This window comes from Aulonocara stuartgranti, assembly GCF_965226115.1.
Source record: "Aulonocara stuartgranti genome assembly, chromosome: 17".
NCBI classification, from domain to species: Eukaryota; Metazoa; Chordata; class Actinopteri; order Cichliformes; family Cichlidae; genus Aulonocara; species Aulonocara stuartgranti.
The window spans coordinates 16,973,903-16,997,885 of NC_138953.1; the positions used below are offsets into that span (position 1 = coordinate 16,973,903).

The 23,983-nt window shown below is 38.7% G+C and overlaps 1 protein-coding gene across 1 annotated transcript in view; it reads left to right on the forward strand.

Annotated features, from left to right (window-relative positions):
* Window positions 1-2,671: 2,671 nt before the first annotated feature.
* The window catches only part of LOC309692727 (ephrin-A2-like), a 57,154-nt gene continuing 35,842 nt past the window's right edge, over window positions 2,672-23,983 (forward strand). The window contains exon 1 of the mRNA XM_082511509.1: window positions 2,672-3,004. Coding sequence (XP_082367635.1) covers window positions 2,844-3,004 — 161 coding nt within the window. The 5' untranslated portion in view covers window positions 2,672-2,843. The remainder of the gene's footprint in view (window positions 3,005-23,983) is intronic.

Sequence of the window (23,983 nt, forward strand, 5' to 3'; positions counted from 1 at the left end):
AAAAGACCAAAGAACTCATAATTGACTACAGAAGACACAAGACAGAAATCCAACCACTAATCATCAGCGACGACTATGTGGAGAGGGTGGCAGACTTCCGCTTCTTGGGAGTCAGCATAGAGGGAAACTTATCCTGGAGTGTGAATACCTCTGAGCTACTGAAAAAGACACAACAGAGACTGTACTTTCTGAGAGTGCTTAGGAAGAACAACATCACACAGAGACTGCTGGTGTCTTTCTACAGAGGACAATCGGCTGCCCTCTCCTCAAACTGAAAGACCTACACAGTTCCCGCTGCCTCAAAAGAGCCCATAACATCATAAAGGACACCTCACACCCTGGACACTCCATGTTCGAACTGCTGCCTTCAGGTAAACGGTATAGAACAACATACACAAGGACTAACAGACTCAAACACAGTTTCTACCCAATTGCAATATCATGTCTCAATGCTACTAAAAGTAGATGACTTTCATTGCCCCTGTTGTCATTTGTGCCCTTGATGTTGGAATGCTTTCAGACATGTTTTGTTGGATGTGCTAACAAATTGACTGAGTGATTGATTGTTTGAGTGATATATCAACTAGGTCGTATGTTGAGTGTCTGTATGGGGCCTTAGGCCTGGATTGCTTGGGTGTATTTACTGTATGAGAATACTGTATTTTATATGTATTTCTATCTTTTATATCCTATCTATTATAGTTTTTAAGTATTTATCTTTCGTGATGTTGCACTGACCGGAGACATCTTTCAATTTCATTGTACTTGTGACAATGACAATAAAGAATATTCATTCATATTCATTCATTCATATTCATTCAATTCGTAGGAACACACAGGAATTGGCTGAGACAGTAAATAAGCTTCTCTCCATGTCAAAGCAGAAACCCTCCGCAACAACAGTCCTCTCCTGAAAATGCTTTCAACATAGGGGACACAGTATCACAGAAAGCAGCCCCCATAAAAGTCAGGGCAGCCGGCACCACCCCTCTGAGCTCGGCAGGAGAGGACAGTGGATAATTTTGACTTAATCGATTCAACTACCTGAGCAAAAACAGTCGAGCCTCTGAGTCATGAGCACATCTTGGGCTCCAACGAATTGCAGGGCAGCTGTGTGTTCTCTTAAAAGGCACCCCTGCTTATCCAGTGCTGTTCCGACCAGGTCTGCTGACATGGTGGATAGATTATATAGTCAAGTTTTAGCAAACAACATGTGTAGGACTCAAGTGCCAGACACAGGCAGGACAGAGAGCAGTGGAGTGCATCTTGAGATTCTTCATTCACTTCGAGAACTTGAACATGAATTAACTTAGGTGAGCTCTACTCACTTTAAAGAAAAGCAAACATAGAAACTAATTTTACTTAAACACAAGGCTGAGCTCAACTGAATCCAATTAAAATGGAGAGAGACACACATGAGGAGCGGAGGATGGTAACGAGAGACCAGGAGAGATCTGTGAGAGGAGATTACAAGTTAGACTGGGCAGAGAATCCAGGAGATGAGTTAGGTAATATTATCCAGAGGATTATCAAGAGAACACCTTTACTTGAGATCCAAGCTAGTGGGGAAGGGGGAGGATGCCAGAAAACCTTGAATCCATGAGGCGGCTGGTGGTGGGTGGACAGGCAGGTGAGCATGGGCATGCACTGAAGAGCAGCGACAATATTCACTTGGCCTGGATCTTCTGACCCTCCAGAGCAAGCCTTGCCATCGCTTGAGCCATTCACAGGTGAGCTAGGGCACATGTCCACAATGTATGCATGTTTTTAAGCAGTGACAGAAAACAAATGCCACTGACTTTGGACATACATCAGATTTTTATCGTTAATAGTTTTTTAGAGCATCATGTTCAAACACTGTCTCAGATATCAATGCAGCATTTTATGACCGAACCAATGAAAGAGTGAGCTGTGAGTAGGAGAACGCTGTGAAGCAGAAGCTCCGCCCTCTGGGAGTCATTCCGAATAACAGTTAGTAGTTGAGCCCCGGTAACCAAACCGAACGCTCCTCCTGCTGGTTCGTCTAAATTTTCGCTGCTTTGTTCTTTTTGTGTCTGGTCCAAACCGTTCGACACGGCTCACTGTGGAGAGAGCGAAAGAAGAGCGCTTACCTCGAAAAGTTTTCTTTGACGAGAAAGAGCGGGTCCAGTTCTACTGCGGATTGACGGCGAGGTCTTTAACTTAAAGCAGCTCCAAACAAACCTAGAAAACTAGTGAGGTCTTTGCAAAGGGAAAAGTGGATGAGCAGCTCCTCTGTCATATTTCAAAGTTTGTTAGACAGCAGCAGACTGTAAAAGTATTCAGCATTACATAAAAGACGCAAAAAAGGCATGAATCCTTAATGAGAACTCCGGGGAGTGAGCAGACTCTCCAGACTTGTGCACTGCGCAATAAAGTGGGACTGAGTTCCAGGCAGAAAGCTGGAGAGCAAGACGTATATGGACTGATTGGCTGTGTGGACGCTGCCCTGGTGTGATGCTCATTTGGTTCTGTTTGAGTGAAAATGAAACTTTGGGACAGTTTGTCCCATTGGACCCGAATTTGGGACAGTTTAACGGCTTTTGCGGTCAAGCTTTAGCCGTGGACATTTTTTTTTCTTCCTCAAACAAGAGGCAGTTGATGTCGTCGCATATCAATATGAAATGGATTATTATCAGTTTGTTTTCTTGGAAATAAATTCAGTTAAAGCTTTGAGAGCGGGAATATGCAGCCAGTGAATATTGAGTATTGATCTTACGTGGATATAAAGTGCACAAATTCTCTTTGCTTTTCCTTGAAAACCCTGGTTCGGGGAATTCTCTCTGCGGGTCTCAGTGCGCTCAGAGCTCAAAGAAGAGACGCGGATGTTCGCTTGGGCGCAGCGTGCAGCGCCGCTGCACATGGAGCGCTCGGGGCGGCCGCCGCTGATGTTGCTCGGTCTGCTACTCCAAATCTGTTCCGCCGTTACCACTGATCGCATGAACTCCGACCGGTACGCGGTCTACTGGAACAGCTCCAACCCTAGGTAAGACCCAGACTGGGCTTTTACACAGAGTGGGTATTGAGTAGAACACGGGAAGTGCCAGAAATCATCATTAAAGGAGGGGAAATAAATGGGACTCAATATTATAATGATCCTTTGCGCAGTCGGTGGACATAGTTTGTAAAAAGCAAACAAAACAAAACGCTTATGTTAACAAAGCTAACAAATGTTAGCTTTGTTAATGAAAGCGAGTAGCAGCAGCATGGCAGGGCTGCATGTTGAACTGTCCGAGGTCACACAGCCAGAAAGTGAGTCCATTATCCGCATCTGAAAACTTTCTGGGGCTGTAACAGAAACGTTTGTCAAAAGGGAGCAAAACGGTTAGAATCGTAAAATTTGTCTCAAACAAATGACACTGTTCAGTAGATCAAGATTTTTAATAAATAAACCGCAGGTGCGCTTTCAACATCCATACTACCGTCATCCAACATCCATTCTCCTAGTCTTCTGACAGAGAGCACAATGCCAAATGAGCTACATAAAATATATATCAAATAATTCGTGTATGCCGAGAGTGAAGGCTGAGCTGATAAACTAAAGGAATTTTGTAGAATGTGCACATGTAATTTCTAACGACTGTCCATGGAGCTTAATATAAATTTTGTTGCCGCAATGTCAGCAACCTCAAAGAAAAAAACGTAATAAAATAAAATGCCAGTGAAAGCTATTCTCGGTTCAAGGGGTCTCTAAATTTCTTTGTTTTGGTTTTTTCAATATTTAGTTTACAGAGGAATCAAACCATTTGACTCTGCAATAACAAGATGTGTTCTGTGTTCTGCTGTGTAATCAGCAGCTGTTTTGTTAGATGTGATCTTTTCTTCTGCAGGATTATACAGACCTCCTTAGATCTCTTTCGCTTTTCAGCAGTTGGTTGGACAAAATATCTGAACATATGAAATGCTTTAAACATTTTCTGACATTTATTAACAACATGATTCATGATAATTGTTGTCAGTATAACTTTTTTTTTTTTCAATCAGTCATTCCTCAATGAAAAACAAGACAAGAGAAACAAGAGAATCCACTGCAGCTTTGCGGTTGACAAGTTAAAGTTGACACCTTGTAATCCAAATATTGGATTACAGTAAACACGATAATCAAAAAACTGAAATTTTGGTCACAATTTTGTTTTAAAGATGTGAGTAATGATAGGGGTATTATAAAAGTCTGCCTGTGTCAAAAACAATTTTGATCTAAATACAAGTCTAAATAATCACAGTTTCTATTTTCATCTCCTTTGATGTTTTTGCTTTCACACACGAAATTACATGTGAACTCAAATCTTAATGTGCTTTTCACTGATGGTTGTACAAATATTACGTTTGGGGAAAGTAAATTTGTTATATAATTTAAAGTTTTGAAAAAAATATATGGACTGAATAACTTAAAATGAAAGTTGCAGACAGTGAAATGTCTTTCTCTGAGAAAGGTCACATAACCTTAATGTTAGAAATAACTGCAGTTACCACAAAATACAGACAAAGAAAAGAAACAGACATCCTAAATGAATGTGTTAAATGTCCAGAGTGGTAAAACTGACCCTGATTTGACTAACTGTGGAATAATTTCTCAAGTTGTTTTTCAGTAACATTTTCAAGACTTAGGTGTATTATGTGCCTGGCAGCAGAGCATTGATGACTGTCCATTCTGTCTTCTGATTGGCTAAATGGTATCTGAACAAAGCAATAGCAACGTGCAGTGTTCGCAAATCATTGTAATATTTTAGGGATTTATTTTCATTTTGAGGTGTAAGAGAAAGAAAAATGTTCAGATTTTACTTTTGTAAATTAAAAAATGAAGAGTTTAAGAGATGCTGAACAGAAATGTTATTGAAGAAGAAACATGTCTCACATTTCAGTTCTCAAAGAGAGCCTGTAGCAGGAAAAGCTCTTAGATTCCAGCCTCATAACATGTTTCCATATGCACATGCTGTTTGCATCTGGAGGACCATATCTCAGGTTTCCAAGTGCATGATCTGCGCTTTAGTGTCCTTATAATATTCCTCTAATAATTGAGGAGTAATATTCCAGTTTGGCCAGTTTATTATAATTTATGCTTTCACTTGAATACCAAAATATTTTAAGTGATTCCTTTAATTTGAAAGGTCTCAAAGTGTACAGTTCTGTGAATTTAACTTTGATCTAAATATCACTTAAACAGTTGAGGTGTAACAGTAAACATGACATCTAGGAGACAAGGTTGGCCAATGACAATATGGCGTGTTCACACTGCAGAGAAAGATTTCAGTGACGATGGAAAATTACAGAACAAAACGCCTTCACTTCTTTCTTTGTAGAAGGGAATTTATTACATGTACAAATATGTGCACTTTTCCCACATGTTCCAGATGTGATTGAAATTTTGCCAGAGTTCATATTCTGGCATGTTTTGGGGAATCGCAGCTTTGCTGAGCCAAGAATGACATCAAGGCTTTTGTTCAGTTTTTTTGAAAAGACATCCCCAAAAGTTCCACATCTTGGGGGGCAAGAATCTGAAAATGTTTGAGAAATTTCCACAATTTTATAGGAAAAAATAAGAAAATATTCCTCAGCATTTCCTCTCTTGGCTCTTTTGGTTATTGATAACGAAGTGTTTTCATCTCCAAATATCATTCGTTATCAAACTTTTAGTTTTTTAGAAGATTAAGTCATATTTTCTGTCCTTCCAGAAAATCTGACATTCATTTGCTAAGGTAATCAGAGGAACATGTGTGCTAACATTTGTACTAGTAATTTATTAACAGTTCACGTTATTAATCTCCGTTTTGGTTTTTCTTTCAATTTTTTGTAAATTAAACATCAAAACAATAAATGTCCAGTGCAACCTTGTTGATGTCTTTTCATCCATTCACAATTCCAAAATCACAAATATTCAGTTTACAATTACATGACACAAAGACAGGAGAACAAAGAAAAACAGGAAATTGTGTCATCTGAGAGGCTGGAATACTGCAATATTCAGTCTTTACTGGCTAAAAACTGATCGAAATAATCAAATGCTTTTTTGTCAACTGATAAGTAAAAATTTTTCATCAAATAACACTTGCCGAACGTCCCGTGGTGTAATTAGTATGCAACACGAACGCTAAAACAAAAGTGGACGTCGAGGCGACGACATACCTGCTGCTCAGTCTGTGACTTTTTGTCAGACTTGGGGACAACTGTGGGCTTTTTGTAGCCATTTCCCTCAATGCCGGGTTTCAAAAATGTCCTTTCACTTCAGCTCTCATGACTCATCGAGTGACGCTACTGATTAGTCAGTTGGTGGCATGCAGTCTGACGACGTCACATTTATTATCTACCTTAAGACCTGGATGACCTCAAATTCCCTGCTTCTAAAATCAGAAAAAACTGAGAATATTGTACTTGGGCCTTAAACATGGTATCTAACTAGGTATCTAACTAGATACTGACTTTAAGTGAGATTACTTTGGCCTCCAGTAACACTGAGGAATCTCGAGCATTTCATGTATTATCATGAAGATATGTCCTCTAGCTGACCAAGCGACTATTTTTTTTTAACCACTCACAACCAGCCAAGGGAATGTTCATTTTTCTTTGGCAAGCAACAGTTGCCAGGCAGTCGCCAATTGGCCTCTATGCCTGTGTGACAGAGGCCTAAGTTCAGAATCAGAAATGGAGCATGTGGAGTGAATGGGCGACCAACTCTGACAGGGGGGGCTCAGATCAAACACAAAAAAAACCAAAAAACAAAAAAAAACCCACATATGTGACCTTCTTGAATAAACCTGTACACTGTGCAACCTTTACAGGCTACATAACAAATTTAAGAATAAAGAACCTGCTTTAAATGGCATCATGATACAGTTTGCATAATTACAACCATACACTCACAATGGAATTAGTAAGTGAGGGAAGCTATGAAGAGAAGTGGAAAGACAGTTGGTCCAGATGACATACCTGTGATGTGAAGAGCTCTAGGAAAGAGGGCAGTTGGCTTTTTAACTAGATTAAGACAGTCCAGGAGATTGAGAGGATCCCTGACGAATGTACTGCTATAGAGTTTGAGAACAAGGATGATGTGAAGAGCTATAGTAACTACAGATGCATAAAGCAACTTGGAGTTAGTATCTTTTCCAAGGATATTTGGCATGCAGGGATCGAACCACCAACCTTCCTGGTAGTAGATGACCTGTTCTACCTCAGTTACAGAGAGGTGACTGTCGTATAGTTTCATGTGGAGAGAGAACAAGAACTGTGGCCAACTACTTGTGTTTAAATAGTGTCTATATGACATGAGGGGTACTTCTGAAAGTCTGACCTGTGAAGGATCATAAGCTCCAAAAATAATGTCATTGTCAATCATGCTAGTTACCTCGATTGCTGTAGAAGCACTAAAATACTGAACCATTAACTTGAGCTGCAGTAACTTATTGGCAATGTTGGTCTTTAAACATTTCTTTAACAAATGTAAAAATGTATCAGTACACGCTTTTTCAACAACAGTATTCAGCTGATGAGGTGCAGTCACCAGGATCCCCAAAGCTCATCAATAACACAAATGCTGCCTATGTTTATTATTATAAAAATATTATAAATAAAGGCAATTATTATTAATATGAGGTGTTTAGTACAATCAGTATTATAAATTAAGATATGTTAAAAGAGGAAAAATGAATAATCTAAAGATTAATCCATTAACGTTGTTGCTGGATAAGACGAGAGACAAGCTCCTCTTGTTAAACATAGAATATAACTGCTATGAAACTTTAGATGCTAGTTCAACCTGACTTAATAGTTGTAATTTTTGGTCTGTTGTGTTCTCAGCTCACTGAATCCTTTTGTGTAGATTTGCTGCAGTTTTCTGTAACCACACTCTCTCCTCATACTGATGTGAATAGGCGATATGGCCTAAAATCCATATCACGGTATAATTTGAAGCATGTGCGGTAACGATATATTTGCGATATATTTTCTTCTGTATAACGTACTTTACACAATATAAGGCACACTTAAAATCCTATAATTTTCTCAAAAATCGACAGTGTGCCTTATGTATGAATTCTGGTTGTGCTTTCTGACCTCGAACCAATTTTATGTAGTAAACGTAATAAGTAATCTGGGTCCTAAACACTGTCTTCTTCAGGTCCCAAAGTCAAACGAACACTGCAGCATCACTGAGAGTGAAAAACTGTCTTAATTCTTTCATCTTTAATAAAATAATCAGCGTTGCTGCTCTACCAGGTGTAACAATTAAGTTTAACATCCAGGCATCCATGAAAACAGAATTTATTAAATTCAACGCAGTTAGAAGTTAACAGGAAGTTAGCTCGCTAGTTTCCACCTAAACATGATATAGCATGTTCTGACTGAGAAATTTCTGAAAAAATAACATAAATGAAGACAGAAAACTAAACAGCGGTGACTTTTGTAGGATTACTGAAGTCGGACTAGCTGGTATATAATGTTGTGCTACGTGATTGCTAGCAAAACAGCTACATTAGCATAACATTAGCACAGTGAAGCTGAAGGATGAATGCTAACTTTTTTCCACGTGATAAAAGTTCACGTGAGGGTTTCTGGTGGTTAGGGACAAATGCAATTGCATGGCAGGATGCTATAAACGGACCAAACTTTGACCAAAACAGGCGCAGCTTGATGACGCCATCAACATGCGCTATCGCGGTAGAGCGGTATAGTGAAAATCTCTACCGTTGGCCAAATTTATATCGTTTCTAGCCTATACCGTTTATACCGCCCACCCTTAGTGGAAAGCACTTTCAGTGCTCAATTAGAGTAAAAAAAGGCATAGATTATCTGAGCACCAAGGTTCTTCTTTCCTTAATTCACATGAATACTCCCTCATATATTTTTTCATGTTAGGTTGTTGCCTGTTAGTCCTTCTCTCTGCCTGGTGGAGGAGAAAGGGGAGGTTTTGTTCAGTGAAACAGAAATTTATTTCTGCAGCAGCCATTTTCTTTTGTCACTTAAGTCTAGGCTCAGCCCCTTGTCGTCTCCTTGTCTCCCCTAACCCCTAGCTGTTGCCTTTACCTAGGGTTGCCAACCGTCCCTTAAAATACGGAATCGTCCCGTATTTCGAAACAAAAGCACACGTCCCGTATTGAGCTAATAAGGGACGCACTTTGTCCCGTAATACAGTGAGAATCAAAAGTAGTCTATAAATGTTTATGGAATTAACACTTTGTTTGAAAACATAATTCCCAGCCCCTCTCCTGCTTTGTGACCAATGAGCTGACAGCACACTTATGACAATTCGAGTATAACAATTCAGATTACCGCTCATCTCATTGGTCGAGGAAAGGTCGCTTGCGGAGAAAATACCGGAAGACAACAGATGACCACAACAAGAAGCATGGCCAACAGGGGAACAAACGCCGACACTGCGGTGCAAGTCTCGGATGACAGTACACCTAAAGCTGGGCAAACACTGTGCGATTTTTTTCAGTCACGTTATTCAGCTCCTGCTCAAACTGCACGATTGACTCGCAGGGGTTAGAAGTTCGTATGTCACGATGTACTCTCACACTATACGGCCCGATGCTCTGATGCGACCTGAGAGCTCACACTGTGCCTCCATAACATGAAGGTTATAACAGAAAATCTGTCGCTCGCTCTCTCTGTCTTTCACTCACACAGACACGCACACCACCACCATCAACTTTGCTAAATTGCTAATGAAAAACATTGATCAGGCAGCTGTGATTGAGCAGCGATGTAGATCCAACTATTTTCACGGTTGTTGTGGTCGTGATCATTTTGTGATGCCACATCGAAAAGGCTCGGATGAGCTTTCCAAAGTTCTACAAGTTGTGCCTCCATCGCTTGTGTCCAGATCACACGCTGCACTGCCGTGCTGCTCCGTCTTTTTCACCAACGTTTACGTTTGCGCGTGAGCAGTGTGAGCCCCTGTGGTGAGACCCTCACGAGCGATTGATGATCGGGAGCTGGTCGTGAGGTGTTAATCACTTCTCTTTACCCCACGTATACTACACGACACACGATGAAGGCCAAAATCGGTCCGATCACTCAAAAATCGGCTCAAAATGGGCCAAAAATCGCACAGTGTGAGCCCAACATTAGAGCAGCAATGTTTGTTCCCCTCAGAGAAAGGGAAGAATGGGAAAAGGAAAACACCTGGCTGGAAAAAGTTAATATGGGCATGTGCAGTGAATATCAGCGCTATGTGGCCAGAAGTGTGATAATATAACTTATTTTGTGTAATAAACAACTGCAAGGATAGATGATTACAACAAATTGATGACTAATACATAAAAGTAATACATAGATGAATAATGATGATGAGTTAAGATGCTTAATCATGGGAACAAGCGGGTTTACAAACAGGAGCAGCTGATTAGCATTAGAAAAGCTGAAATAATACCTCAACTGAAGCCAATTGTACTAAATGCACTAAATGTGCACTGTTACAAGAATATTTTTCTTTCTATTGTTTTCTATTATTTTAAGTTAAGCAGGACAGAGTTCTTTTAAAGAAAGATTTACTTATATTCTCAAAAGTTAAGCATGACAGGCTTCTGTTTAAGAAAGAGACCTGTTTTACTGTGTTAATGTTGTCATTTTGAGCTAAAAATAAATGGCTAAATGATCATTTGTTTCACATGTGTTCATATCACAAAGAATAGAATATGCATCTACTTAAATCAACTTCAAGTCAAATGGTTAAAAAAATAATTTCACACACAAAAAAAGAGCTAGAAAATTCACCACACTGGGAAGGGTGAAGACAACTGGGTCGCCCGGCCCTGGCCACGAGGTGTCCCTTATTTATTTTTCAGGGAGTTGGCAACCCTACCTTTACCCCAGTGTCCAGGAGGGGGGCGGCGGCAGAAATATATTTTCCATAATGAGTAAAACTGCAAACTTCCCCAAACTACATTCTTAATCAGTAGTAAGCTCATCATATTTTACAAATTCAGTAAAATAGAACCGGGGAATCTGCAGATCATGTTTTGGTTTTCAGTTTTTGACAATTCCCTCAAAATTCAGCCGGACACACAGGTGGGGGTCATGTTACTTGGAACACTAGAAAATTAGTGTAGGTTTAAAAAGGTTTAGAATTAACAAAATAAAATCCCAAAACTTCAGAATACTGGAATATGTGGACATATTCAATATGCTACCAAAGGTACCAAGCTTCGTATTCTGTTCTCTGCATAAATCAAGGCTCTGAAATGGAGACTGTAATTGTAAAATATTTTAAAATTTGACAGATTTTATTTACACATATACATTCAGAGTCTAGGATGCTTAAACTTTAAGTCTGGTCTTCTGTGTTTCAGCTTGCAGAAACATTTAATGTTACAACAGAGACTGACAAATTGATAGTACAGGTTTATTTAGAATTCTATCTTTGCAAAGTGCTTTGCTAATTCAAATTAAGTGAAAAAAGTGGCGTCCGTGAAGAAAAAGTAATGTAAATACACTGAAAAGGTCAGTATTGAAGCCACGGTGCTGTCTAAAGTATGTCACATAATGAGATGGTGTCGGTACAATGGGTCTCATTTGGCGCTTTATAGATACTCTATTTTTTTCATCTTCAGTAAAGGTTGGGGTTGAGTTGCTGTTTGTCAGACAGATGTGTATTTTACCTCAAAAATCATTTGTTGTACTTAAACATTTTAGTTACACTCAGTTTATAATTTCATCAGTGGACACTAGTTAGACCCAGCCTACGTCGGGGTCTAACTAGACCATTGCAACATGAAAGATTAAAGCCTGGTGTTTGGAGCCCTAATAATAAAAACATTATCGTTTGTTTTGTATGCCAGGAAATTGGCATACTTCTTCCAGGTTAATGTTGAGGTCTGTCAGCAGTGATGAGAGCGTTGCCAACTGTCCATGCAGCAGGAAACATGCCTCAATTTTTTTTTTCTCTCTTTTGGTTGGTTGGTTGTGTGGACCAATGGCATGGTAGTGTGGCGTCAGCAGGGAGAGGCTTCTGTCAACTGCTCCTCCAGTTATTTTTACATTCTATCCTCTTTGTGTCTCAGCACTTCATCATGCTTTCTGCTCCCAGCTCATGCATTTTAATGTCTGACCCATATTTCATAGGATCTGTGCACACACACACACACACACACACACACACACACACACACACACGCACCAGGGTAACTTTGAAGTCCTGGCTTGGGAAAAAAAGAAACAAGGTTGTGGGTGAAGAGCTGCAACCTTTCACTGTTGCTGATTAAATTTACACTGAAAAGCAGCAGAAAAACTGTGGATCAGGTTCAGATCAGGAGACGAGCAACCAAAACTGAAGATTTTGGCTTTAATTGCATCATTACTTAACAGCAAATGGGTTGTAGAAAATTTTTTTTAAGAAGCAGATGAGTTTCATCTCTGTTTCTGGAGGATGACTCGGTGGATGAGAGTCCTATCCTGTAACATGATTTACACATTCTGTCTTTGTGTATGAGCATTTACAAGAGAAGAAAATCCAATCTTGTGTTTTTTACCAGTCAGGATACCAAAAAAGTTCTTATTTTAAACAAATGAAAAATCATCAGGTAGCATAGGATTGTTTCTTACTGAAGGAAGAATTCCTTGGCATCAGTCTCTCATTCGGCTCGTTGAGGATTATCTACTTTTATATTGTACTGTGTTTCATTTTAGTGAAAGAACAGGCCGCCGCTTGATATCTGTTGGATAGGAAAATCTAATCACTACTACCATTAAAAATAATCTTAAAAAATATTTCTATAAAATCAAATGAAACATGAATGACTACTCCAAAGAGAGAAAATCTGGCATTTGTATAGACTTGGATAGGGGTCTGCGGTGTAATGCAGAAATTGTTTCTGTAAATCCAATAGTACAAAATATTTTTGAGCTGAAGAATTTCTCTAAATATTTCCAAATAAATAGTTCAAATGATTTTCCCTAGCCTGGCAGATGCTCATAAATTCAAAAATAAAACTACATTTGATTTTGATAAAGTAAAAAATAAATCCTCCTTTAAAACGTCAGTTGAGAATTCAAGTTATTGCAATAGCTTTCATTTGTATTTATCTCCATGTCAGGTTTGGCTATGTTGCAAGTATGATATGACCCAATAGCACAACTAAGAGTCAAAAGAATTAACTAAAGTAGGCGGTTTTATTGCTTATTTTGCTGACTCAAAAAATCCAGGCCAGGGGAAAAGAAGTAAAAGAAAATTACAAGTAAAACACGAGAACACACAGTGTGAGGGAAGGACATGCGCCTCACGAGGAAGGCTGAGGGCGCGCTTTAATAGTCAGTTTTGCTTAGGAAGGTTGAGAGACATGACCCAGATGTATCTGTGTGCCGGCCATAATAAGAGCTCTTCTCCAAATGCTAAGGAAAGGAGCTTCAGTGCTTCCTTTAGCATAGGATACACTGGACCATCCTTTATGAAAGAGGAGGACAACACGCCGTCCCATAATTCATTGCAACAGACTATGTGACCATACGTGAAAACAATAGACATAATAAACAAAGATGCATTGATCAAGTAAATTTTGAATTGTAACTGCATTTTCTATTTCGTGCCATAACCTGTTGACATATTTAGAATTTTTAACAAAAGTTTGTTAAACTCACAGCTGAATTCTGAACAACACATTGCTGGAATAAAAACTGCTTGTTGTTTGCCTTGCATGAAGAATGCATGAATGCTATATGAGCTCAAGATTATCATCTATATTAACTGATAAAAAATGTAAAGGTGCAGTAAAATCAATGTTCATTAGTAATAGTTGCTGTGTTCCAGTCTTTAAGATTAATTTGTACTTCAGGACAGCTGGGATAAGTGATTTCTGTTACTGCAGTCATAGAAATCCTAAACAGGGAGGAGGAAAGGAGTTGCACTGGATCTCAGCAGTAAAATATAACAAGTGGATTTAGATGGCTGACATTTTGTAGGTTGTTTTATAGGCTAGATTTGATATTGTGATTCTGTAATTTCACTTTATTATATTTATATAATTTATATTTATTTATAATTATACTTTACTAACAATGCATTTTAATTTGTTTGCAAAAAGGCAGCTAGTTCACTTCAATAAAGAGAGAGTGTGAAGTAGGCTACGTTCACACTGCAGGCGAAAGCGCATCAAATCCGACTTTTTTGACCCTATGCGACCCATATCCGATCATGGTATGACAGTGTGAACGGCACAAATCTGATATTTTCAAGTCCGATCTGGGTCACTTTCGTATGTGGTACTGAATCTGATACATATCTGATGTTTTAGAAAGCGACTGCTGTTTGAACAGTCATGTCGCATTAAATCCGTCTTTTACGTCACTGACTACAAGACAGACGCCAATTAACAGCACCGGAGAAGCGCCCGAGGACGCTTACTGGCCATCCCGTGTAGATGTTAGTGAAACTGTTGGGAAGACAACGTTGGACAAACGTGAACATTTTATTTGTACTGTATAATCTGCAGATTCTGACAGAAATCTGCAACTATCCTTTGAAGCAGCGCTCCTCTAAAACAGCAATAAGCATCATTATTAGGCCATTTGTAAATAACAAAATAACTTTATAACTTAAAGCAAAATTTGGAAACGTAAAGTCCGAAACAAGTCTTTATATTAAGGGCCATCAGTCAAACAATACTGTTTGGTCTGGGTCTATACAGAGCGCGTTGTGTGTGACGTCTTCTTTTGCGCATGTGGGCCGCTTTGAGCGTTCACACTAGAACGCGTTTGCTGTCACATTTTATTTGTAGTGTGAACAAGCAGACAAAAAAATCGGATTTGATCAAAAAATCGGAATTGAGCATTAAGACCTGCAGTGTGAACGTAGCCTATGTAGCTCAAAAATCAGCAGACTCCAAGAGAAGCATGAGGCTGCAGTCTTGCTAACCAAAATAATGCAGCGCAAACCCCAGTTTCATGCAAGTGTTAATTTCAAGTGTTAATTGCCCTGTAAGACATTAGTGCAACATTCCCCACTGTTGACCAAAATATTTTATTACAGAGATTAGAGCATGCTGTGGGTATTAATGGTACTGCAAAGATGTGATTCAAATTATACTGTATCTGTCAAATAGATGGCAATTTGTTAGTGTGTAAAGAGGACCCCCTATTTACACAGTGCACACAGTGCTATGACCAGTTCTGTTAAGATCATACATGCTTCCCTTGGGCAGCATTAGAAGGTATAGCATACAATTTCACCAATATGCAGATGACACAACTTTATCCATCCATGAAGCCAGATAACACACACCAACTGGTTAAAATGCAGTAATGTCTTAAAGACATAAAGACCTGGATGACCTGTAATTTCTTGCTTCTACATTCAGATAAAACTGAGGTTATTGTACTTGGCCCTAAAAATCTTAGAAACATGGTGTAAAACCTGATAATTACTCTTGATGGCATTATGTTGGCCTCCAGTAACACTGTGAGAAATCTTGGAGTTGTTTTTGACCAAAATATATCTTCAGTGTACATATTAAACAAATAGTAGAACTGCTTTTTTCATTTGCACAAAATCCCTAAAGTTAAAAACATCTTGTATCAGAGTGATGCTGAAAAAGCTAGTTCATGTATTTATTTTTTGGTTGTAATTCATTATCATCAGGCTGCCGTAAAAACTCCTTGAAAAGCCATTAGTTGATTCAAAGTGACTCAGCAAGCGTAATGACAGAAATCGCTCCCTGTAAAATCTAGTATCAAATTTAAAATCCTTCTCATCAGAGCTCACCCTAATTTGGCCCGAGGGTGAGCTCTTGGGGTTTTTTTTTTTCTTCTGGAGTAATATCCATCACCCCGCAGTCAAAGCCAGATATTAGGATATGTTTTTGTTTTAAAAAGCAGCAGCACAAATTAAGTACAAATTAATCAAAAGCTTGCTCCAAATGTATTAAAAATGTAATGGTTTTTTTTTAAATTATTGAGCTCTGACTAGATCTGACTTGCTGGTCATGACTGTTGCAGAGGTTGCAAAGAAAACTGTGTAAAACCAGCGTGATCACTTGGTGTAAAATCAAGTGACCAGTGAATTTAATTTCACTGCATGTCTTTTGTCTTGTTTCTCTCTCCCCCCCCCCCCCCCCGAACTGGTCGTGGTAGATAGCTGCTCCTCCCTGAGCCTGGTTCTGCCAAAGGCTTCTTGCCATTTAAAGGAGGTTTCTCCCAGTATTATTGTAAGCGTTTATCTTGCAGTCTAAAGAGTCATATGGTGACTGTTGTGATTTTGCACTAAATAAAAGTCAATTGAAAATTGAGTTAAATTTTGCTTGATCAAAAATAATGCAATATATGTTGAACAAACAGTCAAGTGTGTTGTTTTCACATTTATCTTAGAAAATCAAATTTATTTATTTTTTATAGGATAGGATATATTTAGGATATAGTTTGATAATGAAGGGAAGCCAAATGCACCCTCTTTCCAGTCCCTGTCAGTAGTCGTGCTGCAGCATTTTGGATTAACTGGAGGCTTTTCAGGGAGTTTTGGGACATCCTGATAATAACAGTAGTCCAGCCTAGAAGTAATAAGTGCATGAACTAGTTTTTCAGCGTCACTCTGAGACAAGATATTTCTGATTTTAGAGATGTTGTGCAAATGTAAGAAAGCAGTCCTACATATTTTTTGAATATGTGCATTGCAGGACATATCCTGTAATCCAGATCTTTATATCTTGAAGACATTCCTGCAGTATAACTAACTGGTGTGTGTTATCTGGCTTCATGGATGGATTAAGTTGTGTGTCATCTGCATACCAATGAAAATGTATGCTGTGCCTTCTGATGATACTGCCTAAGGAAAGCATGTATAATGTAAACACAATTTGTCCTAGCACAGAACCCTGTGGAACATGTACTCCATTTACATGAACAAATTAGAGCCTATTACATAGATATGAATCAAACCACTGCAGCGCAGTACCTGTAATACCTACAGCATGCTCTAATCGCTCTAATAGAATATTATGGTCCACAATATAATAGTGGGGCACAAGATACTAGCTGGCTGGGCATCCATGGAGTAATATAACTAAGTGGCTGGCATAGAATACAGGAACATTTGTTCTGAGTGTGACCTGGAAGTCCCAAGGTCCTTACGGTTTCGATGAAGGGAATGCCACGCATCGCAAAGTCCAAAATCGCTCATGTGCTGTTTAACTATATTTGTGGACTGCCAACTGCTGTATCGAGCTTGTCGATTTCTTCATCCAGTTCAAAGTGAGCAATCTAGGTCTTCAGAGAGTCACTAAAAAAGCATGAAAGAATGAGGGGCCATATACACTTACAATACAGAACTCTTTGTTAAGTATACATAATTTAATGTATTCTTAAATTATGTAAGTATAGTTAACGAGGAAGCGTGTATGCACTTTTGCGCATGTGTCCTACATGTCTGTGTGCGCTGTGAGGCTGTAGTGGATGTGCTGACGCTGAGCGCCTATGTGTGTGATCGTGTAGATGTGGTTCTGATCTAGCATAGCTGTTTGCCGGTGGAGCCTGTGGGCTCGTTGCTGCGGCCCCCTCTGGCCTTATGGCTGCTGGGTAACCGTCCGGGGGCTCTCAGATGTCTGGGAGCTGGGTGTCTACCATGCCTGCTTCATGTCCTGGGAGGCTATGGTCCACCCACTATTAGTTATTTACACACAAGCGCACTCACAGACACAGGTGTGCACACAAGTGTTCACACAGGTGTACAAACAGGTGCATCTGTGCATGATGCACATGTCATGTATTATTAGTACTGTGTGCTACTCAGTAACATTTAATATTTATTATTCACTGTTACTTTTGCATATGTTGGTTGTTTCTGTGGTTTCCCTACTGTTTCCCTTCATTTTTCTTTCTCTTTACAGTCCCCAGTCCTGTCTATTCTGGTTGTAATAACTGAAAAAACCTTATAAAAATCTAATAAACTATGACTACTAAGGGGACCAGTATAGCAAAAACCATAATGGTCCACTTGGGGAAAGTAAATCCAAACAGGACCCGCCCCCTAGGGTGGTTGACAATGACCAAGCTAAGATCCTGTGTGACTTTCAGATACAGACAGACAAACTGTGATGGCTAACCAGCCAAACATAGTCATGGTGGACAAGTAGAGGAAGCCATATTGATAGATGTAGCGATACCAAGTGATAGCAACATCAGGAAAAGGTAAAACGAGAAGCTCGAGAAGTACCAGGGGCTGAGGGAAGATGCTGTGAAGATGTGTAGGGTGAAGGCATCACTCGTCTCAGTGATAATTGGAGCACTCGGCGTAGAAACCCCAACCTAGGTGAGTGACTCCAGCAGCTCCCAAGAACAACATCTGAGATCCCTGTCTGGAAAAATGCAGTCTTAGGAACATCAAAGATACTGAGCAGGACCCTTAATCTCCCAGGCCTCTGGTAGAGGACCTGAGCTTGAATGATAACGACTGCCCGCAGTGCGAGTAAGGAGTGTTTTTTTTTTTTTTTTTTTTTTTTAAATATATAGATATATATCCTTATATCATATATCCTAGTGCAAGATGTATCCATCAGAGCATAAATGTCTGTGGATGTTAGATAGAAAGCACGTAGAAAAAGTACTCGTGTGAATGGTTGAACCAGGCAAGTTGTAAAAAGCGCTTTGAGTCCTTAGAGTAGAAAAGCACTTTATAAGAACCAGTCCATTTACCATTTTAGCAAATTGTCACTTTTCAAATTTATTGACTTTCACATTGACGAACATGATTTCCAAGTATGGTTCTTTTCTATTTCACATTAAAAGCTCAAACATCGATTTTAATTTCAGATTTTTTAAAGGACCACATTCAATTCAGAAAGTACTGTAATCGAAAACCTCTGCAACAGTGGGAACCAGCATAGAGCAGATATGTTTTACTTTCTTGATCTCTGTTTGACATGGATCCAAAGGTGGATTTTAATGAGGAGCATTTGAATTTTAACAGCAGGGTGGGTAGAATGAAGGCGGTAGGTTGGGGGATGGGGAGATATCTAAATCGGGTTTTTTTTGTTTTGTTGTTTTGTTTTTACACAGAATTTCTCTTAATTTTCATGTATAACTTTCCATCCTTCTCCTTCTATATCTTTTAGCTGTCTTGAACGTTAATTAATGTCTTTGAGTTTATCTCTGGCCAGTCTGGATCCAGCCTCCTCCAACTCTTCATTTTTATTATTTTCCACTGACACCATTTAGCATTGCCGCAAACAACTTGTTCAGTGAAAAAAGTTTTACGAATAAGCATATTTCATTTAGCTTCAGGATTCAGTTCCTATATTTACATTTTAGAAGGAACTCTGGCAGAAAGTCAGAAGAACTGAAACTTAAGTAAGAAATCACAATTACAAGTTAAAAATTAGGGGAATTACTTAAGGGAATCCCCAACATCGTGTGTAGCAGTGCAGTGGGGGGAAATGGCTTGTCTCAAAATTACTCCCAAATTCCCTTGTATTCTTTTTTTGGGCAGGTTGAAATCAGCTAATGTGCTACTGTTTATGGATTTTGCCAAGTGAATTCTTCAAGATCTGTAATGTTATCTTATCTTACTTACAGCATGAAGGTGGAGTTTTAGAAGAGATACTGAAGAGCACCTAAAGCTTAAATTCCACTTGATGACAAACTGATCAAACTAACTTAATGGTGAGCATAAAGACAACTGTCTGTGCCCATTACTGTAACCTCTACCAGAAAACTGCAAATTACCTCCACAAGACAGTTATTTAAATCTATTCACTACTCTTGCAAATCATTTGTATTATCCCCGAATGACTTCACTTTATAACATCTGAAAATGGTAATAACTGTAATATCCTCTAAAAAAAATCTGAATTGTATTATTTATTTAAACTTTAAATTTTGTATAGTTTTTAACCCCTAAAATAAATCTTTTTTTCATTTCCTTCTTATTTTGAGTCCTTCTCCATGTTGCAAACAATAAATGCAAATTAACATCAGGGTTTCAGCCAATGCAAAATAATCCCAGTGTCCCATTTAAGGATGTTTTAAATACAAACGCTTTTCTATGACCTAGATGTTCAAATCACAATAACACAAACTATGGAGAAAATTCAGGATTTTTATTAGTCTTCCTAAGAATGAGCATCCTGGTCATCACACCAAGAGAGGTACAGTCCCAAATATTCCCATAAATCAAAGCTTTGCTTTACTGTATTTTAGCCTACGTGTGCTCTGATACAGAAATGATCTGTGCACACACAACATCGTTAACCAGGGGAAATCACCATAGTAACTAGGTTAAATTAACCTATTTTAGACCAGGTGATCTGAGGAAGAGATCACAACAATGTGTTTTTATATCAGTAGGATGGTTTTATGTTGTTTCACTCTTATGCGTCTTTTTGTCGATGCGTGTTCATGCACGCAGCTGGCTGGACTCAACTGATTCTGTGTAGTTGTAATCAGTGTTAGTGCGGTGTTTACATATCAGAGTAAACAAATGATGCATTGTTGAGTTGTCCTCTTTTCTAAGGCTATGTAACCACAATAACAAGTTTATATGCTGTAATTAAACATGATCAATTGTTGGACTGATTTTATGAATAGTCTAAGGAGCTTGGAAAGAAAGCGTCTGTACTCCTTTAAATTAAAGAAATCCATTCGCTTTTTCCAAGCTCCTTAAACTACCGTGACTTGGATGACTGAGAACCTATACAGACAATTTTATGAATAGTTCATAAGTAGTCTATCTCTTGAGGTATATCTCTGTCAACCATATTTCTTGCTGCACTCCCTTGCTGTGTCCCATTATTTATTTTTTTCTTTCCATGAGTTGTCACAAGCATGATCCACAGTGGACTCTCTCCAGTGATATTTGATACAGGAAATGTTAGTTGCATGTTAGCTATCATTTTAACAGAGCAGATGCTTATATAAAAAAGAGAAATTGAAATACTAATCTTGGTTTTAGTTAAGATTTACTATTTTGATGATAAAAAAAAAACACTATTCAAAAAACCCTATTATAAAAACTATTTTCTGTATTTTCTATTTAATAGATACACTAGGAAAAAAAGAAAAACGTTCTCAACCAATGCTAGCAATAGCTACCACTACACACTGGTTCTGTGTAGTAGAATCAGTGTAACGAGTTTTGATTGGCTCTATGTAGTTTTATCTATTGGTCTACTCACTGTCCAGTTTACTCAGTCAAACAAATTGGTTTAATTGGTTGCAGCCAAACAGTCTGAGCTCTCCTTTTCTCCCAGTGTTTTCTTGCAACATGTTCTTTGGTCTCTCAGGTCACTATTTGTGTTATTTTAGTATTTCTTCAGAGCTTTGTGAGTTCGAGACAGAGCAGAAACCTTCTTTAATGTTTGCTGTTATTCATTATGAATGATCTGGAATTCCTGCTCAGAGATGACTCATGAATCATTGAAAGCAGACCAATCAGAGCAGGAAACATTCTGAGTGTGCATGTGTGTGTGAGTGTGTGTGTGTGTGTGTGTGTCCATGTGAGTGAGAGAGAGAGAGAGAGAGAGAGAGAGAGCGAGTGTGAGGCTGTGTTTTCTACATGTCATCGGGACTCAAGGCATATGTTCTATGAAACGAGTTCAACATGGCCAGGCTTTCTTTGTGTTGTCCGACTTGACAGAACCTAAAACCCCAGTCATAAGTAATGAGTATCACAAGAGTAATTATCAACTTTCTCAACCTTATATGAGCTCTATTAATTGCAATTCCACCAATGTTCAATTCAATTCAATTTTATTTATATAGTGCCAAATCACAACAAAAGTTGCCTCAAGGCGCTTTATATTGTACAATGCTGAAGACCTATTTAGATCATGTATAAAAACATTTATACATTTTCTGTGACACAAAATGTATTTCTTTAATAGAAAGTTAAAGTTTACTTGTCTGTTCTGTTGGTCCATGCTCTGCCACTTATATGGGGCCCTGTCATAGAGGCAGCAGCCTAAGCAAAGAAGCCCAGACCTCCCTCCAGTTCATCCAGGGAGCACCGAGGCATTTCCAGGCCATCTGAGAGATGTAATTCTCTTCAGCATGTTTTGGGTGAAATGCCCGAACCTGTGTCACCGAGATGTGGAGGATCTGTGGCTCTATTCTGAGTGCCTCCTGAATGACCCTGTCTCAAACAGAGAGGTAAATCAACAGCTTCACTTTTATGCTCAGCTCTCTGTTCAGCACAATGGACCTATGCAGCATCTGTATCACTGCAGGTAAAAAGGAAAAAGAGCTGCCTTCACCTTCATGACACTGAAAACTCAGCATACAGTCAAATGAAAGTGATAAAGAGAAAGTTCACTCTCTTTAAATGATGTATCAGGACATGATAAAATAATCTGGTCCTAAGCAGGTTTAAATTAAATAAAATTAGGTAAATATAACCTCAGATGAACAACAAAACTTGACATCATCAGAGCTGATCACAAAAAGAGACATTTACAAAGTGATTCACATTTTGAATGAAAGCCACATTGTAAAGATAAGTATACATGTTCCAGCATACAGACACATAGTCAACCACAGGGTCTTAGATTTATCACAACCTACACACTTCCATAAATGCATTAGAAATAAACTAGAGCAGACATTAATGTGAGAAATATTAATGAAAAGCTAACCTACAGAAGGGTAAATTGCAGCCGGGTCCTGCTAATCAAATACACCTGAATAACTGATTATCAGCAGAAGATCTGGCAATTTGCTGGTCTGGAGCATTCAAGTGTTTAACACAATGTCAGGAAGAAAGACATCAGCAATAACCTTAAATTAGGGAATTGTTGTTGCCTATCAGTCCGGGAAAGGTTACAATGCTATTTGCCAAACACAGAAGATAAAATCATAAAAACCTATGCAGGTTTACAATGCCTTGAGGCAGTGAGGGCAACCAAAAAAAGAATTATTAAACAGAACCTAAGTGTAAGCTTAGGTAAATATAATGGCTTTGACTCTGTTTTTGAATCTATGCACAGATGTAATTGATCTCAGGTCAGCAAGCAGCTTGTTCCAAAGAACAGGAAAGGTCAAAGATCTGCAGGTCTGGTTGGATATGATTCTTTATAACGGTACCGATTAGGAGGATGACGACAAGGTTAAAGAGGAATGGACCAAACCTCACCTGTTAAACCCAGTGTTGGGGCGTAACGGAATACATGAACCACCGTTACGTATTTAAAATACAAAATATGAGTAACCGTATTCCGTTACAGTTACCGTTTTAAAAGGTGGTATTCAGAATACGGTTACTTTGTTGAAATGAATGGATTGCACGGCGGTATTTTCCTGTTTCATAAGGCTATGAATTCTATATTTTTGGTGTCCACGCCAGTGGCTGTACTCCTTTAAATTAAAGAAGCATGTAAATATATAATATATATATGTACAAAGTTGACCCAGACAAAGTAAAGTTAGTTTTCGGCTACGAGCCCGACACGGAACCCGACGTATTAGCCAGAGGTCTCTTTACGGTTTTATGCCTTTACGGTTCGGAGCCGCGGACCTGTTTTATATTTGCGTGGAATAGTTTTCTATATGAGATCGCTGCAAAAAGTGCAGCCTTACCTAATGTCCACCCTACTGTTACTCACTTTATATTAAGATTTAAAAATCTAGTTGGTATTGGTATGGTGAATAACCTTCAGTAAAAGAAATAAATAACACAGCAATAGCACATTCATGTAGTTGTACAAAGCATGATAATATATTAAGTAACCCAAAGTATTCAGAATACATTACTCTCACTGAGGAACGTAACGGTTACGTATACGTTACATGGCCCAAAATGTATTTTGTACTCTGTAATCTGTAGTGGAATACATTTTAAAAGTAACCTTCCCAACACTGGTTAAACCAGCTGAGTCACTAAGCTTACGATGAATGTCTCGATCAGAAGTGTTGAGTGCAATGAGACCAAGAAGAACTAAAACTGAAACTCTGCGAGTCAATGTTGATCTTAAGGACTTGAGTAAAAGCTCTTTCTGTGCTATGGCCAGTTCTAAATCCTGATTGGTACTTATCAGGAAGACTGTGGGATCAAAGATGTTCT